Source organism: Orcinus orca, chromosome 8 (assembly GCF_937001465.1).
Source record: "Orcinus orca chromosome 8, mOrcOrc1.1, whole genome shotgun sequence".
Taxonomy (NCBI): domain Eukaryota; kingdom Metazoa; phylum Chordata; class Mammalia; order Artiodactyla; family Delphinidae; genus Orcinus; species Orcinus orca.
Genome location: NC_064566.1, coordinates 12,444,841 through 12,466,863, shown reverse-complemented (window position 1 = coordinate 12,466,863; position 22,023 = coordinate 12,444,841). Strand labels below are relative to the sequence as shown.

The following is a 22,023-nucleotide window of genomic DNA, read 5'->3' as shown; positions in this document are numbered from 1 at the left end:
TTCTGGCTCTTCTTAATTTAAAAAAAATCTCTTTTTTTTTGAATTATCACATGCTAGTAATTAAAAAAAAATTTTTTTTTTTCTGGCCACGCCATGCAGCTTGTGGGATCTTAGTTCCCTCACCAGGGATCGAACCCGGGCCCCCTGCAGTGGAAGCACGGAGTCCTAACCACTGGACCGCCTGGGAAGTCCCCTTACTTCTTTTTGGTGTGTGTATTAAGAGCTTCAAGATATAAAAATGGAAATGGTCTGTCTGTATCAGCCCAACAACGAGGCTGTTTTCTGTTAGTTAGGGCTGAGGGTATGAGGTCGTGGTTTAGGGTGGCCACACGACAGAAGTGGGAAGTCCAAGTGCATTGTACAGCGAAGCATCTTTAGGACATGGCCACTGAGTGTACCCACCAAGGGCGAAGGAAGGGAGGAGTCAGGTTATTCCAGAGTTTATGGACTGGGAAACACGTGTAACGGGGCAGTCACAGAGGTACTTGGGAAGAGAATATGTACAAGTCTGTTTTGGTGCGCATCTAGGAGTAGTGTTCAAAGTGGACCACTGAGGTAATGACTGTAGCTTTGGCCGAGTTGGGATGGCATTGAGGGCAGTGTTAGCAGTTTTCTCTTCTCTGGGCCTGGAGGAAGATTCTTGTGACTGGAGCCACAGTCTCAGGAATGGGGGTGGTTCCCAAAGAGGGGGAGGGAGAGCTTTGGCTCATCAGCATAACCAAAGGAGGTTGTGAAACAGAAACACATCCCTGGGGGAGGGGAGTGATAAACAAGGCTGGAAGTCTTGACAGTGAGGGTCTCTGCTCCTTAGAAAAGAAGAAGACTGCTGTACAGTGTTGGGTGATCTTGGGCATAGTTAATGCCTGGCCATCTGGTCGACCAATGGGTGGACCATTGTCTGCTGTGCCTGGGGTATCTAGGTAACGGGAAGTCCTTGGCAGAACTGAAGACAGTATTATATTCTTTTTTCGTATGTTGGCATGTCTTCCTCCTAAGACAGTGAGCTTAATCTCTCTTCTCAGTGTTTGCTCCTTTTGCCCAGTTATGGGGCCTGAAGAAGCCTTGGGCCACCTGTGTGGGTGACTTTGCAGGGTGGTAGTGAGAAGATGGGTAAGCTATGAGTACTCCATCTGGGTTTGCATCCCAGGAGAGAAGGCTTTGGGGAATCTTGGCTAGAATGGTTGAGGTCAAGATAGAGGTCAAGACCTGGATTCTGTTTCTGGTGCTTCCTCGCTGGCTCTATGTCCTTGGGTAAGCCACTTACTGTCTGTGCCTCAGTGCCCACCTCTGTAACTGAGTTATTGTTCAACTATTTATACACTTGTAAAGTATGAGTTTCAGATTGCCCATTGGTTTTATCAGTAGGGTCTGAGCTTTGGTGTTGTCATCTGTAAAACAGAGATAAAAATACCTTGCAGAGTTGCTGTGAAGATTCAAAGGTGATGATGGTCGTAATAGCTTAAATAGATCATTTAATTTCATATTCACTATAACAAAGCAGGTATGATTGTTTATAGATGTAGACACCGAGGGACAGAGAGGTTAAGCTACCTGCCCAAAGTCACACAGCAAGTAAATGGTGGCACTGAACGGTTTCCCCCAGGTGGTCTAGTCCCAGAGCCCAAGATCCCATGAGTCTGTGCTCAGACAAGGTCTGTAGAAAGCCCAGCTCAGTGCCTGGCACACAGTAGGTGCTTAGTAAACTTGAGTTCCTTCCTTTTTATCCTCAGAATGCATTCGGAAGTGGAGGTCCCCACAGTGCTTCTGGTAAGGCTGTTCTGCCCACCCCATGTTTTCTGATGTCCAGTTCGGGGTGGGGGTTCATTCCCCCTTCTTCGGCTGTCAAATCCACCTTTCAAAACCTCTCTGTATATTACCTTCCTCTTCTCCTCCCACCCCAACCTCTTCCTTCCGGAAGCTTCCTTTCCCTCCTCCCTCCCAATGGCGGAGCTTGATAATAAATAGTCACCTACTTACTATCGTTTTTTTAAAAAAAATTGAAGTGGAATTCACATAACATAAAATTAACCATTTTAAAGTGTACAGTTCAGTAGCATTTAGTACATTCACAATGTTGTGTAACCACCACCTCTCTCTAGTTTCAGAACATTTTCATCACCCCAAAGAAAATCCAGTACCCGTTAACAATCACTCTCCCTTCCCCCTCTTCCTAGCCCCTGGCAACCACTAGTCTGCCTTCTGTTTCTATAGATTTCCTTATTCTGGACATTTCATATAAATGGGATGACAATATGTGTGCTTCTGTGTCTGCTTCTTTCATTGAGCATAATGATTTTGCGGTCATCTACACTGTAGCATGTATCAGAGTTTCATTCCTTCTTATGGCTGAATAGTTTTCCATTGTATGTGTATACCACATTCTGTTAATCTGCTGTGAGGTTGTTTCCACCTTTTAGCCATTGCGAATAGTGCTTCAGTTGACCTCCATCATCTTTTATGCAATCACTGTCCCCTGTTGCAGTTTGGGCACAGGGGCTGTGGCTTTTGGTGTCCCCTGAGGCCTAGACAGGGTGAGCTCATTCATAACCTCTGATTGCTGGGTCTGTTGAAACCAAGAGGGAGAAGGCTGGGAGCTAGATGTGCCCCTAGCTCTTGGGCCCGGCTCTGCATACTTTATCTGGTTTAATTTCTGCCTAGAGGGAAGTAGAGCGTGGAAAGTGCTGGTTTTTCTCCACCCTGAAGTACTTCTCCCTCCTGTGCCTGGGACAAGTTCATAATAACCAGTTGGGAAATTTCTTAGCTCTGTGACCTGAGGTCTCCTCTGACCTCAGCATCCTCATCTGTAAAATGGGGATGATCGTTCTTGTTTCACAGAGTTGTGAGGATTAGATGGGTTGGAACCTGCGGAATGCTCGCTTCTTTCCTTACCTGGATTTGGAGTTCTGGGTGAGGGACCAGTTGAGGGAAGGCACTTGGAGGAAGGACGATTTTTGTGGAATCCTTCTCGATTAACAACTACCAGTGCCTTTTGGGGTCCTCTTAGAAGGGGAAGAAGCTGAGATAATTCTCATCACCGTGTTTAGCTGTCACTGCTGAAAAGTTGTCCCCAACTTCCCTTTTCTGCAGTTAGTTAACTCTGATGCTCAGTGTATGAATCTCTGGAAATTTTCTCCCATTTCACCCCCAGGCCCAACTAGGCTCTGAGCTAACTTCAGGAAGATGAGCTTTCTGTTGATTGTATTCTTTTAAAAAGTACTTATGAGGCATCCTCCATGCCAGTTAACTTGTAGGGTGTTGTTTGCAAGGGTCTTTTTTTTTTTTTCCTGTGATCACTGGAAGAGTTTGGGGGCCTGGCAGACCAGGACTTGCCTCCTGGCTTTACCTCTCACTGACCAGCTCTGTAACCCTTGATGACAGATCACTGACCTTTCACTTTTTTTTTAATCCATAAAAATGTGAAAATGAGTCACCTTGCTTTGTGGTTGCTGTAGTGTTCTTTTGGTTGCAAATCTTAGACAACCCAAACAAGAGTAACTAAATAATAAGGGGTATTGCATCTCCCCAGGCAAGAAGTCTGGAGGTAGAAAGAGTCTAAAATTGCTTGACTTGGCAGTGCAGGGATCCAGGTGTTTTCTCTCATTCCCCTCATCAGCCATCCTCAGCAGGCGGGTGAGCGCTTCCCTCCTTGTCACATAGTGGCTGCAGCGGCTCCAGGCATCATGGGTAGATCTGCTGAAGTCCAGCGAAGCAGGATGGTGTTTCCTTCCGTCTGATTCCTTTTTATTAGTGAGGAAGCTCTTCCCCAAGAGACCCCTTGCAGACTTCCCTTAGGTGCTCTTGTCCTTCGTTTTAGTCTGCATCCTTTAGGTCCCCTGGGTCCTAAGGCAAGGATTAAACTGCTAATGCTTTATTTGGGAAGTCAAGGCCTAGTGAGGTCAAGATGAGGGAACAGAAGGGGGAGTGAGGCCAAAAAGACATGAAGCCATGTGATGTAGTGTGTTATCCCTCTGGCTACGATTTCATGATGAACCTCGAAAAGATACCAGCTGGTGTGTATGCCTGGCACATAGGGCCTTCTTTGGGAGGGTTGCCAGGAGAAACTGTACCTGGATTTGTCAAAGAAGCACACTGATAATATCGCTTGAAATTAATTTTTAAACCTTCCCTAAGTCCTGGTACATTTCTCGCCAGTTGCTTTATCCTGGAAGGTAGTGTAGCTAGTGGTTTAGGACACAGACTCTGGAGTCAGACTGCCTGGGTTCAGATCCAGGTGCTATAGCTCACCAGCCCAGGAGGGACCTGTGCCTCCCTTTTAGTAATGTTTGGAGGATTAAGTGAGTTAATATCTGAAAGCACTTGGGACAGTGCCTGGCAGAGTCAGTGCTCTGGGCATATGATTTTAATCTTTGGAAACGTGACTTTTTGCCATGACCATGATTCTCGAACTTTCACCTGTAGAACTCAGAGTCCTTTGACACGTTGTCCTGTGTAGTGACTATCAGCCACTCAATGTTTGCTGAGTCTAGGACTGTAAAGGGCACAGATGGGGATGCACAGACACTCTTCACCTTCATGTATGCCCTCAGTGAGTGGTACCTACCCGAGGGCATCCTCCATCTGTCCTCCTCTCTCCCTCTGCCATGGCCTCCTGGGACTCGGAGCCTGTCTGCTTTAGCTCTAGGGCTTTCGCACAGCGCTTGACACATGCAGGTGTGCGGGAATCGCTTGTTAATGAGCTGTCAGTACTTTCTGCCTTGAAGTCCTTTTTTACAGACATGTCTTATTTCCCTTACTTTCCTGTAAACAGTTTGAGGACAGGACCCAGATCTTTCCTGTCTTAGGCAACATTTGGTTGGATGGTTGGATGATTGAATGGATTCCAGGTGAGGACACAACATATAGATGCCCAGGCAGAGAGATAATAACATTGTAAAGGGCCAGGACATGCCATCCTGGGGTCATGAGGTTATGTAGTTTAATGTTTTCCAACGAATGGGCAAAAAAAAAGTTTGCTGCCCTGTGCTGCTTAACTAGCAACTGACTCCTCCTTTTTCTCCCTCTCTTGTGGTCCATCCTGGATGACGTGGATTGATGCATAGCATAGATTGAGGGGCAGGGCCTGGAGGGAGGAAGATGAGCTGGAAAAGTTTAGGCCTGAGATGAGGAGGACTTGAGGGTACAGTGCAGTGGTGGGAATGGAAAGTTTGAGAGAGGGGGTGAGTAGGCAAGTATATCAACAGGGCTTCCCGTCCCCCCCGGCTTGCAGGGAGTGAGGAGAGGAAGAGTACTGGATTCCTTTGAGTACTAGTGCCTGGGTCACTGGGAGACAGGACAGGGGCCAGACCCCTCCCCCCCACCCCCCTTCTGTCCACCTATCTCATGAGATGAAAACTAATGTTGTTCTTATCTTCTCCATTTGATAAATGCAAATTTTCAGGATAAGCGGAAGGAATACTGGCCTGGGTAAATCAGGCTCCTGGGACCTGACTGGCCTTGGCCTTAGCCTTGCTGTGGGACCTTGGACAAGTTTTTCCCTTCTCTGGGCCTTAGGGGTTGCCTCCTCTCCAAAATGAGAGGCTCATTCTTTCCTTCCGTGGCATTTATTGAGTGCCTACTGTGTGTAATATTCTAGGCACGGACAGAGACGCGGTTTCTGTTCTCGTGGAGTGTACATTTCAGTTGAAGGAGACTGACAGTAACTGAGGTGAATGCCGGGAGAAAACTCACCAGTGATGTGGTGGACAGTGAGTGGGGCTAATTTCCATTGGTTGGTTGGACACGGACTCCGTGAAGAGGTGGCATCTGAGGCCACAGTCTGGGAAGGTCTGGGGGCAGAGTGTTTTTGGAGAAGGGAATCAATACGTAAAGGGTCCAAGGGAGAATCAGCTTCAAGAACATTGTAAAGGGTGTGAGAGGCTATGAGATCAGAGAGGCCACACAGGCTGTAGTTAAGAGGTTGCATTTTATTCTAAGTGTGATGGGAGGTTGGAGGACGCTTTTTCCCACTGGAGTCCCTTTTGATTATTTTCTACTTTATGAGGACCATACTTTGAAATATCCAAAAAGGTGCGTTAACTAAACAACAGAATGAGCAATCTTGAAATATTTTAGGTTTTTAAAGTGTGGGGAAATAATGTATGGCTCGTGATAAATATCTTTGAGGATCCCCAGGGATCTAAAGATGGCAGATTGAGATACGGTCAACTAGACAATCTTTAAGGTCCCTCTGTTTCAAACATTTATTCTTCTCAAAGCTGATGCCATGTGATAAAAAAAAAAGATGGCTGCCACCTACTGATAGAAGATGAATTTTTCCACAATGAAAATCTCAAGCCCGGTGGATTTCTTCTGTCGCGCATCTGGCTTTATACCCTCCGTTTCTCGACCTGAAGTGGCTCTGAGGAAGGGGTGATGGGTGATGGTCCTGCTTTCCTTTCTTTCTGACCCAGAGAATCTCAACTCTTGTTTCGATGTTCTTCCGCCTCAGTGCACAACGTAGCGACGGGAAGGGGTGCTGACCCGGGGAGTCGCTCTTGTTGGATGTTTCACTGGGAAGAAACACCGCCAACAGTTGTCTGGTCTCCATTGTTTGTAGTTGACCCGCGGTTACACTGAATTGCCCTATTCAGTGGCCCTACACCCTAACCCTGGCCAACAGGCCTTTGCCTAATGTATTTAACACCCCGCCCCAGTTATTAAATTCCCAACTGCTTTATTTCTGATTTGCATTTGCCGTGGCTGAATGAATCTACTGACTTCCGTTTTCTTTTTCTGTTACAGATCGTGTGTACAGGTGACTGTAAGTACCACTTCCCGTTCCACTCTTATGTTGTTCGCTACTGCCCCCCGGTGGACACAGCAACATTAACAGCAACGTGAAAATCACAGAAAATGCTAATTTGCTAAAACTTGCTTAGTTTCCAATTTTTCTTTAGAAGTGGGGTGAGGGTGAAAACAGCAAGTGAAAGAAAAAATTTTTTATTTGTGCAATCCTGACAAATAAAAAAATAATTTTTCTGTGATTTTTTTTCTAGCCTACATCTGTAGGTGATCCAAAAAAAACCACTTAGTTTTCATAATGCAGTATCATTTATATTTATTTCATGTACTGTTATCCCATAATTATTTTCTTGTGTTGCTACATTACCACATGATTTTTAAAATGGTGTACAGGCTTTGCATAACCTTTGGGAAACCAGACGTAGCCTCCTGGATACTTTGCTTCCACGTGGAGGGCTGAATCCCAGTTGCTGGTCCACTGAGGTCCTCCCAGGTCTATAGTAAAATGAGAAAAATAGGGACAGTATAATAAGTCTTTTATGAAACTAAATATATTCAGTTGAAATCACTGTTTATTCTGGGATTATGTCCTTACCAATTTTTTGGATCATAATTCGCTTCTTTAAGAAATAAAATTATTTATTTCTATAAGAAATAAAATTAAGAGTATATGGTAATTTTTTAATGTACGTTTTTGAAAAAATAAAAACTGGTAGCTTTTGTCTGTCCTCAAAATTCAAGGACTATTTTTTTTTCCTGGTTCGTAAAACCTCAAAGTCTGTGAACCATAGAGATAAAATAATTAGAATGTTCTCACAGTGCCATACAAAGGGGGCAGACCTTGCTGAAACCTTCTAATAAAGAAAAGCTCAGTTAATAACAGTCATTATGCAAAGCCTGTGCAAACAATAGAAAGAGGTCTACAATTGCTTTTTCTTCCTTGTTAATCAGTTTAGTAAGTAAACTGGAAGATTCCTTGTGCAGGCTTGAATCACTGGTGCAAGAGAAGAAAACATCTGTGTGTAGAGGTGATACTGTAAAGTGGGGAAAGGGAGATGAGGGAACTATGATGCGTTTTAAAAGTTATAATAAAAAAGTCTGTTGTGTGGCTGGTGTATGGTGGGAGGTGCCATTTTATTAGCTTGTGTTTCATTCTTCTTTCCTGTGTTCTAGGCTCCCGCTGCGATCTGCTTGAATTCACATCTACAGCCAGTGAGATTCAATCATCTATCAAGGCAGCAGGAAACTTTTCAGTGATAAACGTAACGGATTTGAGTGGCCAGAGTCAGCAGTTTCTCCGAGCAGACAGTGATGGGAAGACTTCATTTTCAGGGCTGGTTCCTGGGATGCATTATCTTTTCACCTTTTCAAATGGCTCCAGTACCTGCTGCCAAGAAGTGCAGATACGTGAGTGAGGCTTTTCTTTTGGGGATGGATTGTGGGTTTTAGAGAATGTCAGTGTCTTCACGTTTGAGCAGTACTGCGATGGCGTAGTGGTTAAAAGCGCAGACCGAGAATCAGGGTCCCAGGTTCGCTTCCTGGGTCTGTCAGTGTTTCACTGTATGACCTGGGGCTAGTCCTTGGTCCTCTTAGACCTCAGTTTCTTCCTCTTTATTACCAAAAATACATACATATACACACACACATAGTTTTAAAAGATATTTTAAGATGTACTTTGCTGAACTATTGAAAGTTAAGAACTTCCTTTTCTAGGGAATTCCCTGGTGGTCCAGTGGTTAGGACTCCACGCTTTCACTGCTGAGGGTGCAGGTTCAATCCCTGGTTGGGGAACTAAGGTCCTGCAAGCCGTGTGGTACGGCACAAAAACAAACAAAAAACCCCCTGCTTTTTAAAAATCTTTCCCTGTAGAAACAGAATCCCTGTATGAATCAACAAAATTTCGTTCTTGACGTATTTCTCTTTCTTTAAAATGGCGCCATAGCCTTCTTCAGGAAGTTATTGTGAAGCATAAATGAGAAAATGTGTGCACAGCGCCTGGCGCAGTGCCTGGGACCCAGCCAGCACCCAGAAGAGGACTGCTGCTTCTTCTTGCTGCCCTCACGCTGTGACTGTGCCTATTGTTTTATCATTATCCTCACCACCATCATCACTGCTGATTGCAAATGGTACCACAATGATGACCTGCCAAAGTGCTACTCTGACGCTGTGAACCGGTTACTTTATAAAGAGGAGGTTCAAGTCTGAGGGGCTTTCTGGCATGAAGTTTATTGAATTGTGGGTCACCAGATTCTTCTGTGCCTGGTCCCTTTTCTTTTCTCTTGTTTCCTCTCCTGCCCTTCTTCTTTGATTGGGTTAATGTTTGCATCTCCCAGGTTCCAGGTCAGGCACACTCTCCATGCTGTCATTTGAAGGCCACATGCATGCTGGAGTGGTGTTACCTGTACCACCTTTATTCTTCTGGGATAAGGCCCTGGGTCCTTGAGAAGGGCCTTATTGCCTATGCAATAAGGGTCACTTCTGTTTCTAGTCGTTACTCCTCCATCTAGACTGTAATTAGGATGCATCCATTTGAAGTTTTAGTTACTGTTAATCACCATCATGGCTTCCATTGTGTTAAGATCCTGTACATCTACAATTTGACAGATGATGAAGTGAGGTTCAGAGCAGTGAGATGACTTCGAGTACAATCACATGCTAGTGGCCAGCGGGATTGGACTCTGAGCCCTGATTTGTGAATGTCCAAGTCCAATGACTTTGTTTACGATTTCAGGGTGCCTTAATAATAATCCTTTGTGTTTAAGAGCTGTCAGCAGAGGAACCTGAGACTGCGATGTTTTAAGGGACTAATTCCAGGTCACACAGCTAAGGGGCAGAGCAGTGCCTTACATCCAGGTCTGGATTCCAAGACCAGCTCTTTTCTCTTTATGCCATTCTGTCCTATGCCATCTTTAGGCCAGAGAACTGTGGAGCTTCCTCCTAATATCTGGGTCTGGAAAAAAAGTTATCATATGCTTCTGCACTGCATATGCCTCTCCAGAAGCAGTGTTTTCTGAGAATCAGGAGATAGACTTATTTTGCGTCACAGGTCTCTTTTATGTCAGCTTCTGTACAGATTTAGCTCCATGTTCAAGTCATGGCCAACAAGGCCACCCTCTGTTATTTTTATCTTTGTTTTACAGCCTTCTGTTTCACTAACACACATGCATACATGTATATATGGGAATCTAAATGTATTTTGTTGGAGGGAAGTCCAGGAGGCAAATAAAGAGAAATGAAATTCTACGGTTGCAAAATTCACTTCTGGAAAGTAGACGTACAGAGCAGTCCCTACTCTTACATTTCTTTTCGAAATATAATTTTTTTCTTTCCTTTTTTTGGGAAACAATATTAAAATAGAACCCAGTCCTACAGAAGCCGTTACCATCAGTCCAACCAGTGTGACCCTAACCTGGAAAAACGACACAGCTGGAGTAACGAGTACGATGGAAAATGGGCAGATGAGTCTTGCAAATCAAACAGGTGGTAACAGCACATACTCAAGTCCAGGAAGCGATGGGACTTCAGGAGACACCACATTAGGTAAGATGAGTAGCTCCCAGGAATGATCATGAACCATCCTTCTTGTCCTGTATCCTAGAGCCTTGCCCATTCAAGTTGCCTGCTGGAAAGAGATTGATTTTCATTAACTGTGGAAGACGAGAAAAGATTCTGTATTGTTTCCAGCCCGGGAGTTCAGGTGACAGGATCACTCAGTATTAAGGTCCTGTGTGTTTTGGGATATTTTAGCTACTTCCAACTGTTTGGTTTAAAATTGTTTTCATTATTATTGATTAATACTTACTTTTCTGCTAGGACTTGGGAACGGAGACCTGTTAGAAATGTGTCTTGGGCTTCCCTGGTGGCGCGGTGGTTAAGAATCTGCCTGCGAAGGCAGGGGACACGGGTTTGAGCCCTGGTCTGGGAAGTTCCCACATGCCACAGAGCAACTAAGCCCGTGTGCCACAACTGCTGAGCCTGCGCTCTAGAGCCCGCACGCCACAACTACTGAAGCTCGCACACCGCAACGAAGAGTAGCCCCCGCTTGCTGCAACTAAAGAAAGCCTGCGCACAGCAATGAAGACCCAACACAGCCATTAATTAATTAATTAATTAATTGAAAAAAAAGAAAAAGAAATGTGTCTTGATGGTGTTGGTAATTACTAGGCTTCTTTTAATCTCCCCAGGGAAGTTGATGCTATACTTATATTCCTGGGAGCTTCTGTTGGGCATGAAAGTTTGATATACTTTATAGAGGAGTATGTGCTTCAAATGAAATAAGAGTCCAGGGACTCTTATTAAGCTTAGATTTTTCTTTAGTTTAGATGTCAGTACCCTGAGCCACCTGTTACAGCTGCAAATTTAGCTTTTTTTTTTTTAAGCTGAAAAGAACCAAAAATATAAAAAACAGATGAGACGCTCTTTTTAAGCTGAGAAGAATACACAATTTAAAAAAGAGGTCCTGTGTTGGTTTTCTGATCACACCCTGTGTCGGGTGTGCTCTCATTGGCTGGTGAAGGCTGTGGAAAGCTGACCTCCTGAGCCCATGGTGTGAAGTGACCGCCTGGCACAGCGCCTTCTGCACACGGAGCAGGCCAACGCTAAACCAGTGGTTTTCAACATTTTTTTTTTTTTAAGCCTGGAAACTATTTCCTTAAATAAAATCTTGCCCAGATGCCCAGTAAGTAAAAAGAACTGAAGAGAGAGGAGCTACAGGGATGCAGTGTCACAGGTACCTTCAAAAACCTCCTGGAGGTTCTCAGCACAGTTTTAGAGAAAACAGAAACCCACAGTAAAGATTTGCTGTATTGTGAGAGAGAGAGGAAAAGAAGGAGAGGGCAGAGAGGAGATAGAAGAGAATTAAGGAGGAAGAAGAAGACAGAATTTAGAAATGCTGATGGGACAACGTGATACAGAATTGGTGACTATAGGAAAGGGGAGGTGGACAGGTGGCCAGAAGCCCGCAGCCCAGGAACCAAGGATCCTCACTCCACCTTAAAGCCCCCAGGGTCAAGGCTGTGTTTATCAGCTCCTGTTTACTGAGCACGTACCATGTGCTTAGCTGTCCTTAATACATCAGGGTGTCCTCACAGTAACCCTGAGGGCTACAGTGGAAGAAATGGTAATGCCGAGAAGTTAAGTTTCTTCTGAGCTCCCAGAGTTATTGAGCCATCGTGTAGTGGGAACCCAGCAGCCTGATTCCAGAGCGCTGTGGTACAATGGTGTTCATAACAGTTACCCAGATCATTGAGATGGCTGCTTTATTTGTGTTGCGCGTGTCTTTTTTTTTTTTTTTTTTGCGGTACGCGGGCCTCTCACTGCTGTGGCCTCTCCCGTTGCGGAGCACAGGCTCCGGACACGCAGGCTCAGCGGCCATGGCTCACGGGCCCAGCCGCTCCGCGGCACGTGGGATCTTCCCGGACCGGGGCACGAACCCGTGTCCCCTGCATCGGCCGGCGGACTCTCAACCACTGCGCCACCAGGGAAGCCCCTGCACGTGTCTTTTTTAAAGAAACATGTGACCCGATGTAGAAATCTTTGCATCAGAAACATTTGATGTGAAGAACAGAATTGCAGAATGGACCAGCTCGCCTCAGACCTGGATGGTGCCTTGCAGTCGTCCAGGCCAGTGTCTTTGAGTTCAGCCACCTCAAGCAGGGTTGTGGAACTGTCTGCAGTGCTGCCTGTGCTTGTATCAATATATGCTTAAAGCTGGAGCCCTGGGCTCTAGTTTCCCTGATGCTACAAGTAGTGTGCATTCTTGAGCAAGTCACCCTGCTGTTCTGAATCTCCATGTTCTTATCTCAAGATTGAAGGGAGTGGATGTCATCTTGGCCAAAATGGTTTGGTTTATGTCACAACCAGTCAAATAAAGTGATAGAAAGAACGGAGGGGGGATAATAGAGACTGGAAATGTTCTGAAAATTTCCCTTGGGGTTGGAATACAGGGAAGAGGGTCTTCGTTGAAATGTCTTGATACTGTGAAATATTATTTGTATTATCTGGAATTGAGACCTTTAGATGTAGCAAATGATCACTTTTTTTTGATGCTTATTCCTGATATCTAAAACAAATATTAAATGCTGCTGTTTAAAAGCGCAATTTAGAAGAGTATCAGATCACTGTTGGAATTAACTGTCATGGAGAACAGTTCAGCTCCTAAAAAATTATGGCCTTAAGGTTTATGCTTTTCTCCTTTTTTTTCTGCATAATGATAAGTTTTCTCCCTGCTGTGAAATGATGGAGCTGCACTGGACTCTGATATAATGGAAGTATTTTTAGTGGGTCACATTGAAACATCAATGTCCCCAGTCATTCTTAATGAAAGGTGACTACAAGTATCTTATTCCATCAGTGCCCACTGTGTGTTTTTAAAATAGAGCCTCATCCAGTTTCTGGTCTTCGTGTTGTCTTCGTGGGTGTGACGCACGTTGCTCTTACCTGGAAGAATGATAACATCACTGACACCTGCCGGATGTTCCTTGAAGGAAGCCAGGAGTCGACTCAAAACTTAGCACTCAATATTTCAGACCTGAAGCCAGGGGTTCAAAAAAACGTCACCCTGTATCTTTCAAATAAGTCACAGAGTGACCCTCTGGTTACAGAAAATAGCTTAGGTGAGTTACAAAAGTGGGCTTCTGATCTGCCTTGGTGGTTTTGACTTTCAGTAACTTATAGTTAAGAAAAATTGTTCTTATAATTTGTACGGAGCTTAGAATTTATAGAGGTCTTCTCCGCATTTTAGTTTGACCTCCGCGAGTGTGTGAGGAAGGAGGGGAAAATGTTCTTATTTTACAGGTCAGCACAGTGGGTGTTGAAACTTTTTGGAGCCTGGCATCCAGGAAAGTAGCTGGGCCCTTTAGCTTCTTAAACTTTAGGTTGGGGGGCTTCCCTGGTGGCGCAGTGGCTGAGAGTCCGCCTGCCGATGCAGGGGACGGGCGTTCGTGCCCCGGTCCGGGAAGATCCCACATGCCGCGGGGCGGCTGGGCCCGTGAGCCATGGCCGCTGAGCCTGCGCGTCCAGAGCCTGTGCTCCGCAACGGGAGAGGCCACGACAGTGAGAGGCCTGCGTACCGCAAAAACAAACGAACAAACAAACGACTTTCGGTTGCATAGACAACAGATGTGTTAACCCAAGTAGGCCCGCCGGAGGAACTTAACCGCATCCATTGAGAAAAGGGCTGCTTATCAGGCAGATCTAGCAGGTTCTTCTGCATTGACAGTGGAGTAGTCATTTGCAGACTTCATAGAATTTTCAGGGGTAACCCTGTGAATTGAGAACAAGTACTCAATCCCCATTTTACACATAAGGAAACAGATGTATAGAGTAGGTGTCAGAATTCTTGATGGCAGGTGACAGAATCAGACTTGAAATAGCTTAGACTACGAGAGCAACTGCTTGGCTCGTGTATATTTCCCCACCAGGGGCAGCGAGGCCTTGAAGGAGGAGAGGAGGCGGCTCTTGTCTCTCTTTCCTGCGTCTTTCTTTTTGCCAGCTTCCCCTGGTTCAGCGGTTCTGCTTGTCTCACCCTCTCTCAGCAGGGGACTGGTCCAGGGAAAGAATTCCTTGAGTGGGCTCTGCTTAGCCAGGTGTGAATCATGGGGTTGTCCTGGAAATCCATGTTTGGAGTTGGGTGGGAGACGATGGTTTCTTGAAGGAAGCTGGGAAGAGATGCAGATCGCTGAGTTGGAGAGAGAAGCACAGATATCTGCGGTGCTACCGGGGCTAAAAGTGCAAAGTGCAATACCTGCCCCAAATCAGGACCCTTTCACAGAGAACGAACGTGCGGACACGGTGGAGGGGAAGAGGGGGTGGGATGAATTGGGAGATTGGGATTGACATATATACACTACCATGTGTAAAACAGATAGCTAGTGGGAACCTGCCGTGTGGCGCAGAGGACTCAGCTCCGTGCTCTGTGGTGACATAGATGGGTGGGATGAGGGGGGGTGGGAGGGAGGCCCAAGAGGGAGGGGATGCATGTATACATACAGCTGTTTCACTTTATAGTACAGCAGAAACTAACACAACACTGTAAAACAACTATACCCCAACTAAAAAAAAGAAAAGGCAAAAAACCTCACCAAACCCCCAAATCAGGGCCCTTTCAGGAGCATGTGTATCTCTGGGGGAGGAAGGGAACAGGTGTTTGTGGAGTCCCAGCTGTGGGTACTGTCTGATGTGTCGTCTTACGGTGGGGAGGGCACCGGCGCTGACGGAAGACAGGGATGCACTTCTGTCGCAGGTAATGTCTTTGCCTTTTGTGTTTGAAACAGATGCCAGCAACACAGACCGCTTTCTGCAGCCACTCGGGAGCCCCACTGCCCCTGGGTACAAATACGGACTTGAACCTGCACCCCCGTTCTCTGACCCTTCTCTGCCCCAAGACACCACGGAAGTCCTGCTTTTTGGGTTAAAGTCTGACACACAGTACAAGGCCACTGTTTATCCTCGAGCAGCGAATGGTGCCGAAGGACAGCCCCGTGCCACAGAGTTTAAAACAAGTATGTTGAATTTTGTAAAGTGGCTTCAGCCAGAGTTTTCTAGCACAACGTTTGTCTTCTGTGATTCTGGTTCCGAGTTATCTCTTGCTTCATAAGTAGTTTTGTTGTGGGAGAGAGTTTTCTGGAAGAGGTTTTGGACAGAGCAGATCCAGTGAGTTTCTTCTTAACTCTGTGGGCAAGACCCTTCTTTCCTTGAGCTCATTACAGCGTAGCTGCTCATTTCCTTGCACAGCTACCATGTGCAGATGCCAGGGGCTACCTCATTCTTTCTTTCATAGCTCTGCATACTGGCCAACGAGACAAACTGGCATAATGTTTTTCTCTTGTAACTTGATATTCATTTTGTCCATGTTGGTTAAGTATTTTCCCCTTGAGAGAAGAAAATGAGTTTCCTTTTTTGGCCTGAACTTGGAAGGCATACTGACCTTCCTATGATACTTGCTGACATGCACATTGCTGCTTTCTACCTATCATTTGTCCGCACTGCCACTCTGTAAATTGAACAGTTTTAGAGACTTTTTGGATTGGTGCTGATGAGGGGGTAAAGAATGGTTCCTGCCCTCAGGGAATTGCAGTATAGATGGGGAATCAAGGCAAACATATATGGGAAAGCACACGGTCAGGCTCTGTGGGTTCAGGAACAAGTGCTGTAGCCTTGCAGCTGTTGGGGGCTTGCTTGCAGGCAACACAGACTGACTCGGGTTATCTTATCCAACGATATCTCTATTCTATATATGACAGTCTCTTTTCTGTACAGTAGAAGCTAACACCACCATCATATTTGTAAGTCAGATATACTCCAATAAAAATTAAAACAAACAAACAAACAAACCCCCAAAATATATCTGTTCTGAAAGGCTGTCATAGATCCATAGAATGGAGGGAGTAAGGATGGAGGCTGGAGGACCAAGGACAGAAAACAGTCGAGCATCCAGGGAACTCTGGGGGGCTGGTCCATGCTGGAGCTGGTGACACTCCCTCAGGATCCTAGGGTGGGGAGGGTGTCCTGTTGCTTTCTAGATGGCTGTGCTGGGGAAGGGAACCGCTGTCCCTCCAGCTTCCACATGGGTGATCGGCACTTCCTCCCTACAAGGGGAAGAGGGACTTGGGTGCTGCATAGGCAGCCCATGGTCACTGTGCACTGTAGTTGCCCACTAAGTGCTGTGGACATGGGAAGGCTGGAGCCTGATTTTAATATTAAATCCCAAAGGAAGGCCTCTTCTACAGGGAGGATCTGAACTTTCTTTGAAGGGAGGATAGGATTTGGATAAATGGAGAGGAAGCGGAGGATGTGTCAGCTGAGGCAACGTCATGAGTGAAAGTGCAGATGATGGACGCTGAGGTACAAAAGTGGAGAGGCACTGGGACTAGGTAACGTCTCAGGGACTCTGATGATTCTGGAGGGGTTGATTCATTTCCTAGAGAGATGGTATATGTGTGTTTTGAGAGCTGCTCTCTCTTTTGGAGGGGCTGGGAGGATGTGCTATAGGACACCTGGGGGCAATTTTTGGCTGGGGGAGGAATGGGGGGAAGGGACTCCTCCAGGGGTGCCATTGACAGTGGTGGGGCTGTCCTACATACAAGATGCTTGTGCAGGGAGGTGAGTGGGGCTGGAATCTAGTCTCTGGGTCTTTCACCAAGCCACACACCCCGGGGCAGAGCCATCCAGAGGAGGGCCTTTTTGCCTGATCCTGCTAAAAGCGGCCTGTGGATTAGTGTGGACCTGGGGTTCCCTGCTTTTTAAAGTGATTTGAGTGGAATTAAAGTAATAGTGATTGCATTTTTGGCTTTTGGTCATGTGGATATACACAAAGTCTGGTTGGTGTTGACTGTCCTAGTGTTTAATAAATAATAATAATATTATATAATGTATACTACTATAATAATTATAGCCTTAACCCTCTCTATGTTGTGTGTGTATGTATATGTGTGTGTATACTCATGTGTACACACACACACACATACACACAGATACACATACATGTGTGGTACCAGGCACTTTTCAAGTGACTAATTAGGTGGGATGGAGTTAAGGACACCATCAGAGGATGTTGAGACGCCTGAGACTAGTCATGATAGGAAATTACGTCCAAAGCTGAAGAGTAAGGGGGAGGAGATGGTGTTTCTGGAGCCGAGCGAGGGCTGGGGCAGTGGAGGACACAGCTATGTCAGAACAGGTGACCCAGAGCAGGAGGCAGTGAGGAGAAAGACTCCCAGCTGCTTTCTCCTCCAGCCCCCCAGTAGCCTGCCCCTATCGCTCACTGGTGGAACCTGGTCCCAGGCCACCTGGCAGAGTCTCTACCCCCCACCCGTGCACCAGTGATGCAAGGTACAGGGCTCAGCCTCCCCGGGGCACAGAGCAGGCAGGAGAAGGACAGAGGGTGGATTGGGAGAGTGGGGTGGGCAAGTGGTGAATAACTAGCCCTCTTGTGTTACCTTTTGTTGAGTTAGGATTATTATCCTGACTTTATAGATGAGGAAACTGAGCTCGGTGATTTTCCTAAGATCCACCTGCCTGTTCAAGTAGAGCTGACCTTGGAACCCAGACCTGCCTCACGTGAAAGTCTGTGATCTTTACTTGATCATGTAGAGTATAGTGTTCATTCTTGGATGGGTGCATGCTTGAGACCTTTTGGGGTCACCCAGCACCTAGGGGGGCATGTGTAGAGTCCATGTTGTTGTTTGAGGAGTCTGTCGCATCTCTAAGCGTCAGCTCACAAGAAGAGCGTAGAGTAACTATGCAGTTGCGATTGGCCAGGTTGTTTTCTTCACTGAAGATGCTGCCTGACTTTTGCTGGGACCGCCCTACACTCAGGTATGTTGCGTTAAATGGTGTAGAGTAGGAAGGAAGAATCGCTAAGAGTGTTTCTTAGATTAGATGACATTCCTTGATGACAGCATCTCTCCCTCTCTCTGTCTCTTTCTGTCTGCCTTGGCCATTCTGGTGGTTGTTAACTCCTCTTGTGTCTTTGCAGATACCAGTCAGGTGTTTGACATCAAAGCTGTGAACATCAGTGCCACAAGCTTGACCCTGACCTGGAAAATCAATGAGAATGAGCCATCTTCTGTCTATACCTACAAGATACAAGTTGCTGGCGAGACAGATCCCTTCAATCTCACTGTCCATGAGACTCGTGCCGTCATCACCCCACTCAACTCGAGCACGTTATACAACATCACAGTGTGGCCTTTCCCTGACAACAGTTCTGCGGGCATACCGGGCTTTCTCCAGGTGTACACCCGTGAGTCCACTCATTGCTTTGCTAACCTTTCTTGCCTGCCTGCTATGCACCAGGCGCAGATACAAGACAAATTGTGTTCCTGCCCTTGAGGAAAGCACAGCTCACCTTGTGGGTCCACAGGGACTCTTACCACCTTCAGGATGTGTGATCTTATGACGGTGACCACTGATTGACCCTGCCCACACGCCCAGCATCGCGTGACGGGCTCTCCTTGCACGGTCTCATTTAATGTTCACAAATCTGTGACATGGCGCTGGCCTCATTTTATGGATGAGGAAGCCAAGACCGAGAGAGATGCTATGGACAGGTGTCAAACCTTGTGAGTGTCAGAGGTGGGATCAGACAGCTGGGCTCTCTCAGCTCCAGCCTGTGCTGGTGACAGCCATTCTCGTGTGCTAGCGACAGGGAGCAAGTTGATACATGGAGACAAAAAGAACCTGGTTATTCATGTCCCTTTGTCCTTTGGATGCTGACGTTATAAGGAAATAGGACACAGCTATGTCTTGTCTTTTCTTTCTTCTGATCCAGCTGTCTCTTAAAGACAAGATGTTAGGCAGCAGATAAAAACCATTCTGTTCCAAGGACGGTCCAATAATTAAAACAATAATGGCGTGCCAGTAGAGTAGTAATGTAATAATATAGTAATATCGGTATTGCACTGCGCCACGAGCTTTACATGTGTTGTAGTGGTCTTCACGGTAGGTGTTAGGATCCCTGTCTTACAGATGAAAAGACTATAGCTCAGCACAGCTGAAGTGTTTGCCCAAGACCACAGAGCTGGTAAGCAGCAGGGCAGGGACTTGGACCCAGGGGTGCCTGGCTCTGGATCCAGGGCTCATCCCACCGGAATACTTTATTCGAGTGTCTGTTGCTTTCCAAGAAGCACACCTTAGGCATTCTTACAAACGTCTTCTGACTGGGTCTTTGGAGTAAATGAAATCTGCTTTTCTTTTCTTCACCTTTTACTTTTTTTTTTACTGTTTAATCTCTCTATTAGTTAGGATCAGGTTCGTTGTGAGTAACAAATTCCCCAAGTATCCGAGACAGGAGTTTATTTCTCTCTCATTATAAAAGAAGCCCAATGCTGGGTAGGATGGGATGGTTAGCTACCGCTCAGTTGCAAGAAACAGAAACCATGAGCTATGTTAAGCTGAAGAGGATCTTACCTTGGGAACTGAGCGTTTATAGAATCATTGGAAGTGCTGGTGTGTTAGTTTGCTAGGACTGCCATAAAAGTACGGCAGATTGGGAGGCTTAAACAATAGAAATCGACTCTCTCACAGTTCTGGAGGCAAGAAGTCTGAGATCAGGTGATTGAGGCTTGGTTTCTTCTGAGACCTCCCTTCCTGGCTTTGTAATGGCCGGCTTCTCCCTGTGTCTTCATGTGATTCTCCTTTGGTCTGTGCATGTCTGTGTCCTAATCTCTCTTTTTTTTTAACTTTATTGAAGTATAGTTGATTTACAATGTTGTGTTTAATTTCTGCTGTACAGCAAAGTGATTTAGTTATACATAAATATATTCTTTTTCATATTCTTTTCCATTATGGTTTATCACAGGATATTGAATATAGTTCCCTCTAATCTAATAAGGATACTAGTCATAATGGATTGGATTAGGGCCCACCTTAATGGCCTCATTTTACCTTAATCACCTCTTTAAAAATCCTACCTCCAGGGCTTCCCTGGTGGCGCAGTGGTTGAGAGTCCGCCTGCTGATGCAGGGGACACGGGTTCGTGCCCCGGTCTGGGAAGATCCCACATGCCGTGGAGTGGCTAGGCCCGTGAGCCATGGCCGCTGAGCCTGCGCGTCTGGAGCCTGTGCGCTGCAACTGGAGACCACAATAGTGAGAGGCCCGCGTACCGAAAAAAAAAAAAAAAAAAAAAAATCCTACCTCCAAATATAGTCAGATTCTGAGGTACTGATGGTTAGGACTTCAACATATGAATTTTGGGGGGACACAATTCAACTCATAACATGTGGGGTGCAGCTCTAGGCTGGGATCCAGAAATGACTCCCAGCCTAAGGGTGCAGAACTCCCCATCCAGGGAGTCCCCAACTGTGTCACTGTCAGCAGCCCTGGCTGTAGTTGTTGGCTCCAGGAATGTACTGAGCTGCCATCCTGGCATCAGGAAGCTGCAGCCACTGCCACATTGTTGGTCCTATAGCCAGGCAGCCTGAGCTGCAGGCATCACACCCACATTCCAGTTACAAGAAGGAGGAAGGATAAAAGGTAACGCTCCATCCTTTAAGGATGCTTCTTGGGAGCCATATGGTCCTTATACTCACATCCCATTGGCCAGAACTTAGCCTAGTAGCAAGGGAGGCTGGGAAATGTAGTTTTTCTTTCCAATAGCCATGTACACTGCTAAGAATCTGGGGGTGTATGATTAAGGAAAACGGAGGGGGGAATGGATTTTGGGGGTCAACAGCAGCCTCTGCTGCACTTCCTTAAACAGAGACTCTGGAAGGCTAAGTAATGTATACAACATAGGCAGCCAGCAGTGGCCAAGGTCCTCCAGTGCCTGAGCCCTTGACCCATGAGAATTTACGCCTCTTCTCATTTCCTTTGAATGACTTTGTACAACTTAAACACCAGTTTCTGCACTCCTGTGGCCAAGTGTTCTCTTGTTGGTTAGAAACATGAGTTTCTGAGGGGCTTGTGTTGTAGGTGATAATACAAAAAAGAGAAAAAGAGAGGTCGGGTGTCCCAAGTGTACGTTTAATCTCATTGTAAATATTTTGTGAGGTTCAGTCACCCTTGTCTTCTGGAGAAATAGATTCTTAATCTAGTCATTTACTTTCTACCCACAGCCCCCTGTCCAGTTTCTGACTTTCGAGTGACAAGTATCAGCACAAGGGAAATTGGCTTAGCATGGAATAGCAATGACTCTAATTCCTTTGAGATACATATCACATGGGATGAAGTTGGAGTAAATCAAACAACCACCGAACAAAGTATTGTCATTGGTGACTTATCCCCTGGAACCAAGTATCGTTTTGACATATTTCCACAAGGACCAGATGGGACTAAAGGGGATTCCCAAACAGTTTACGGTACAACTGGTAAGCAGATAGGTTGTATTTTCTGAGAAGCAGTCATGTTTCTTAAGGGAAATCAGTATAATTTATAAATGTCAAATTTTCCAAATATTGCTTTTCTTTTAATTATCTAAGAAAAACTTTTTAACAAGTTTATAATGACAGCAATGCATATTCATTATATAAAATACAGACAAGCAAAAAGAAAAATCACATGTAAACCAACAACCAGAGATAATAACTAATAGCTTTTGATGCGTGATGTTTTAGAATTTTAAGGTATAGAAAGGTGTGTATGTGTATATATATTTTAACAAATATTAAAATCCTGTACATGTGTTATCTGCTTTTTTTCATTTCAAGTTTATTATGACTATTCTTCCCTATTAGCATAAATATTTCTGCAGGATAATTTTTTTTTCTTTATTAAACATCTTCATTGGAGTATAATTGCTTTACAATGGTGTGTTAATTTCTGCTTTATAACAAAGTGAATCAG

General features: G+C 45.6%; 1 protein-coding gene and 1 long non-coding RNA gene across 2 annotated transcripts in view; both read left to right on the top strand.

Annotated features, from left to right (window-relative positions):
* PTPRJ (protein tyrosine phosphatase receptor type J) overlaps nt 1-22,023 on the top strand; it is a 171,550-nt gene that overhangs the window by 107,225 nt on the left and 42,302 nt on the right. The window contains exons 2-8 of the mRNA XM_049713757.1: nt 6,742-6,760; nt 7,915-8,148; nt 10,099-10,281; nt 13,119-13,355; nt 15,015-15,242; nt 18,218-18,484; nt 21,297-21,548. Of these exons, the coding sequence (XP_049569714.1) occupies nt 6,742-6,760; nt 7,915-8,148; nt 10,099-10,281; nt 13,119-13,355; nt 15,015-15,242; nt 18,218-18,484; nt 21,297-21,548 (1,420 nt within the window). The remainder of the gene's footprint in view (nt 1-6,741; nt 6,761-7,914; nt 8,149-10,098; nt 10,282-13,118; nt 13,356-15,014; nt 15,243-18,217; nt 18,485-21,296; nt 21,549-22,023) is intronic.
* LOC125965212 (uncharacterized) lies at nt 10,289-10,853 on the top strand. Its single transcript, XR_007478860.1, has 2 exons — nt 10,289-10,462; nt 10,555-10,853. It is a non-coding gene; the product is annotated as an uncharacterized LOC125965212 (long non-coding RNA).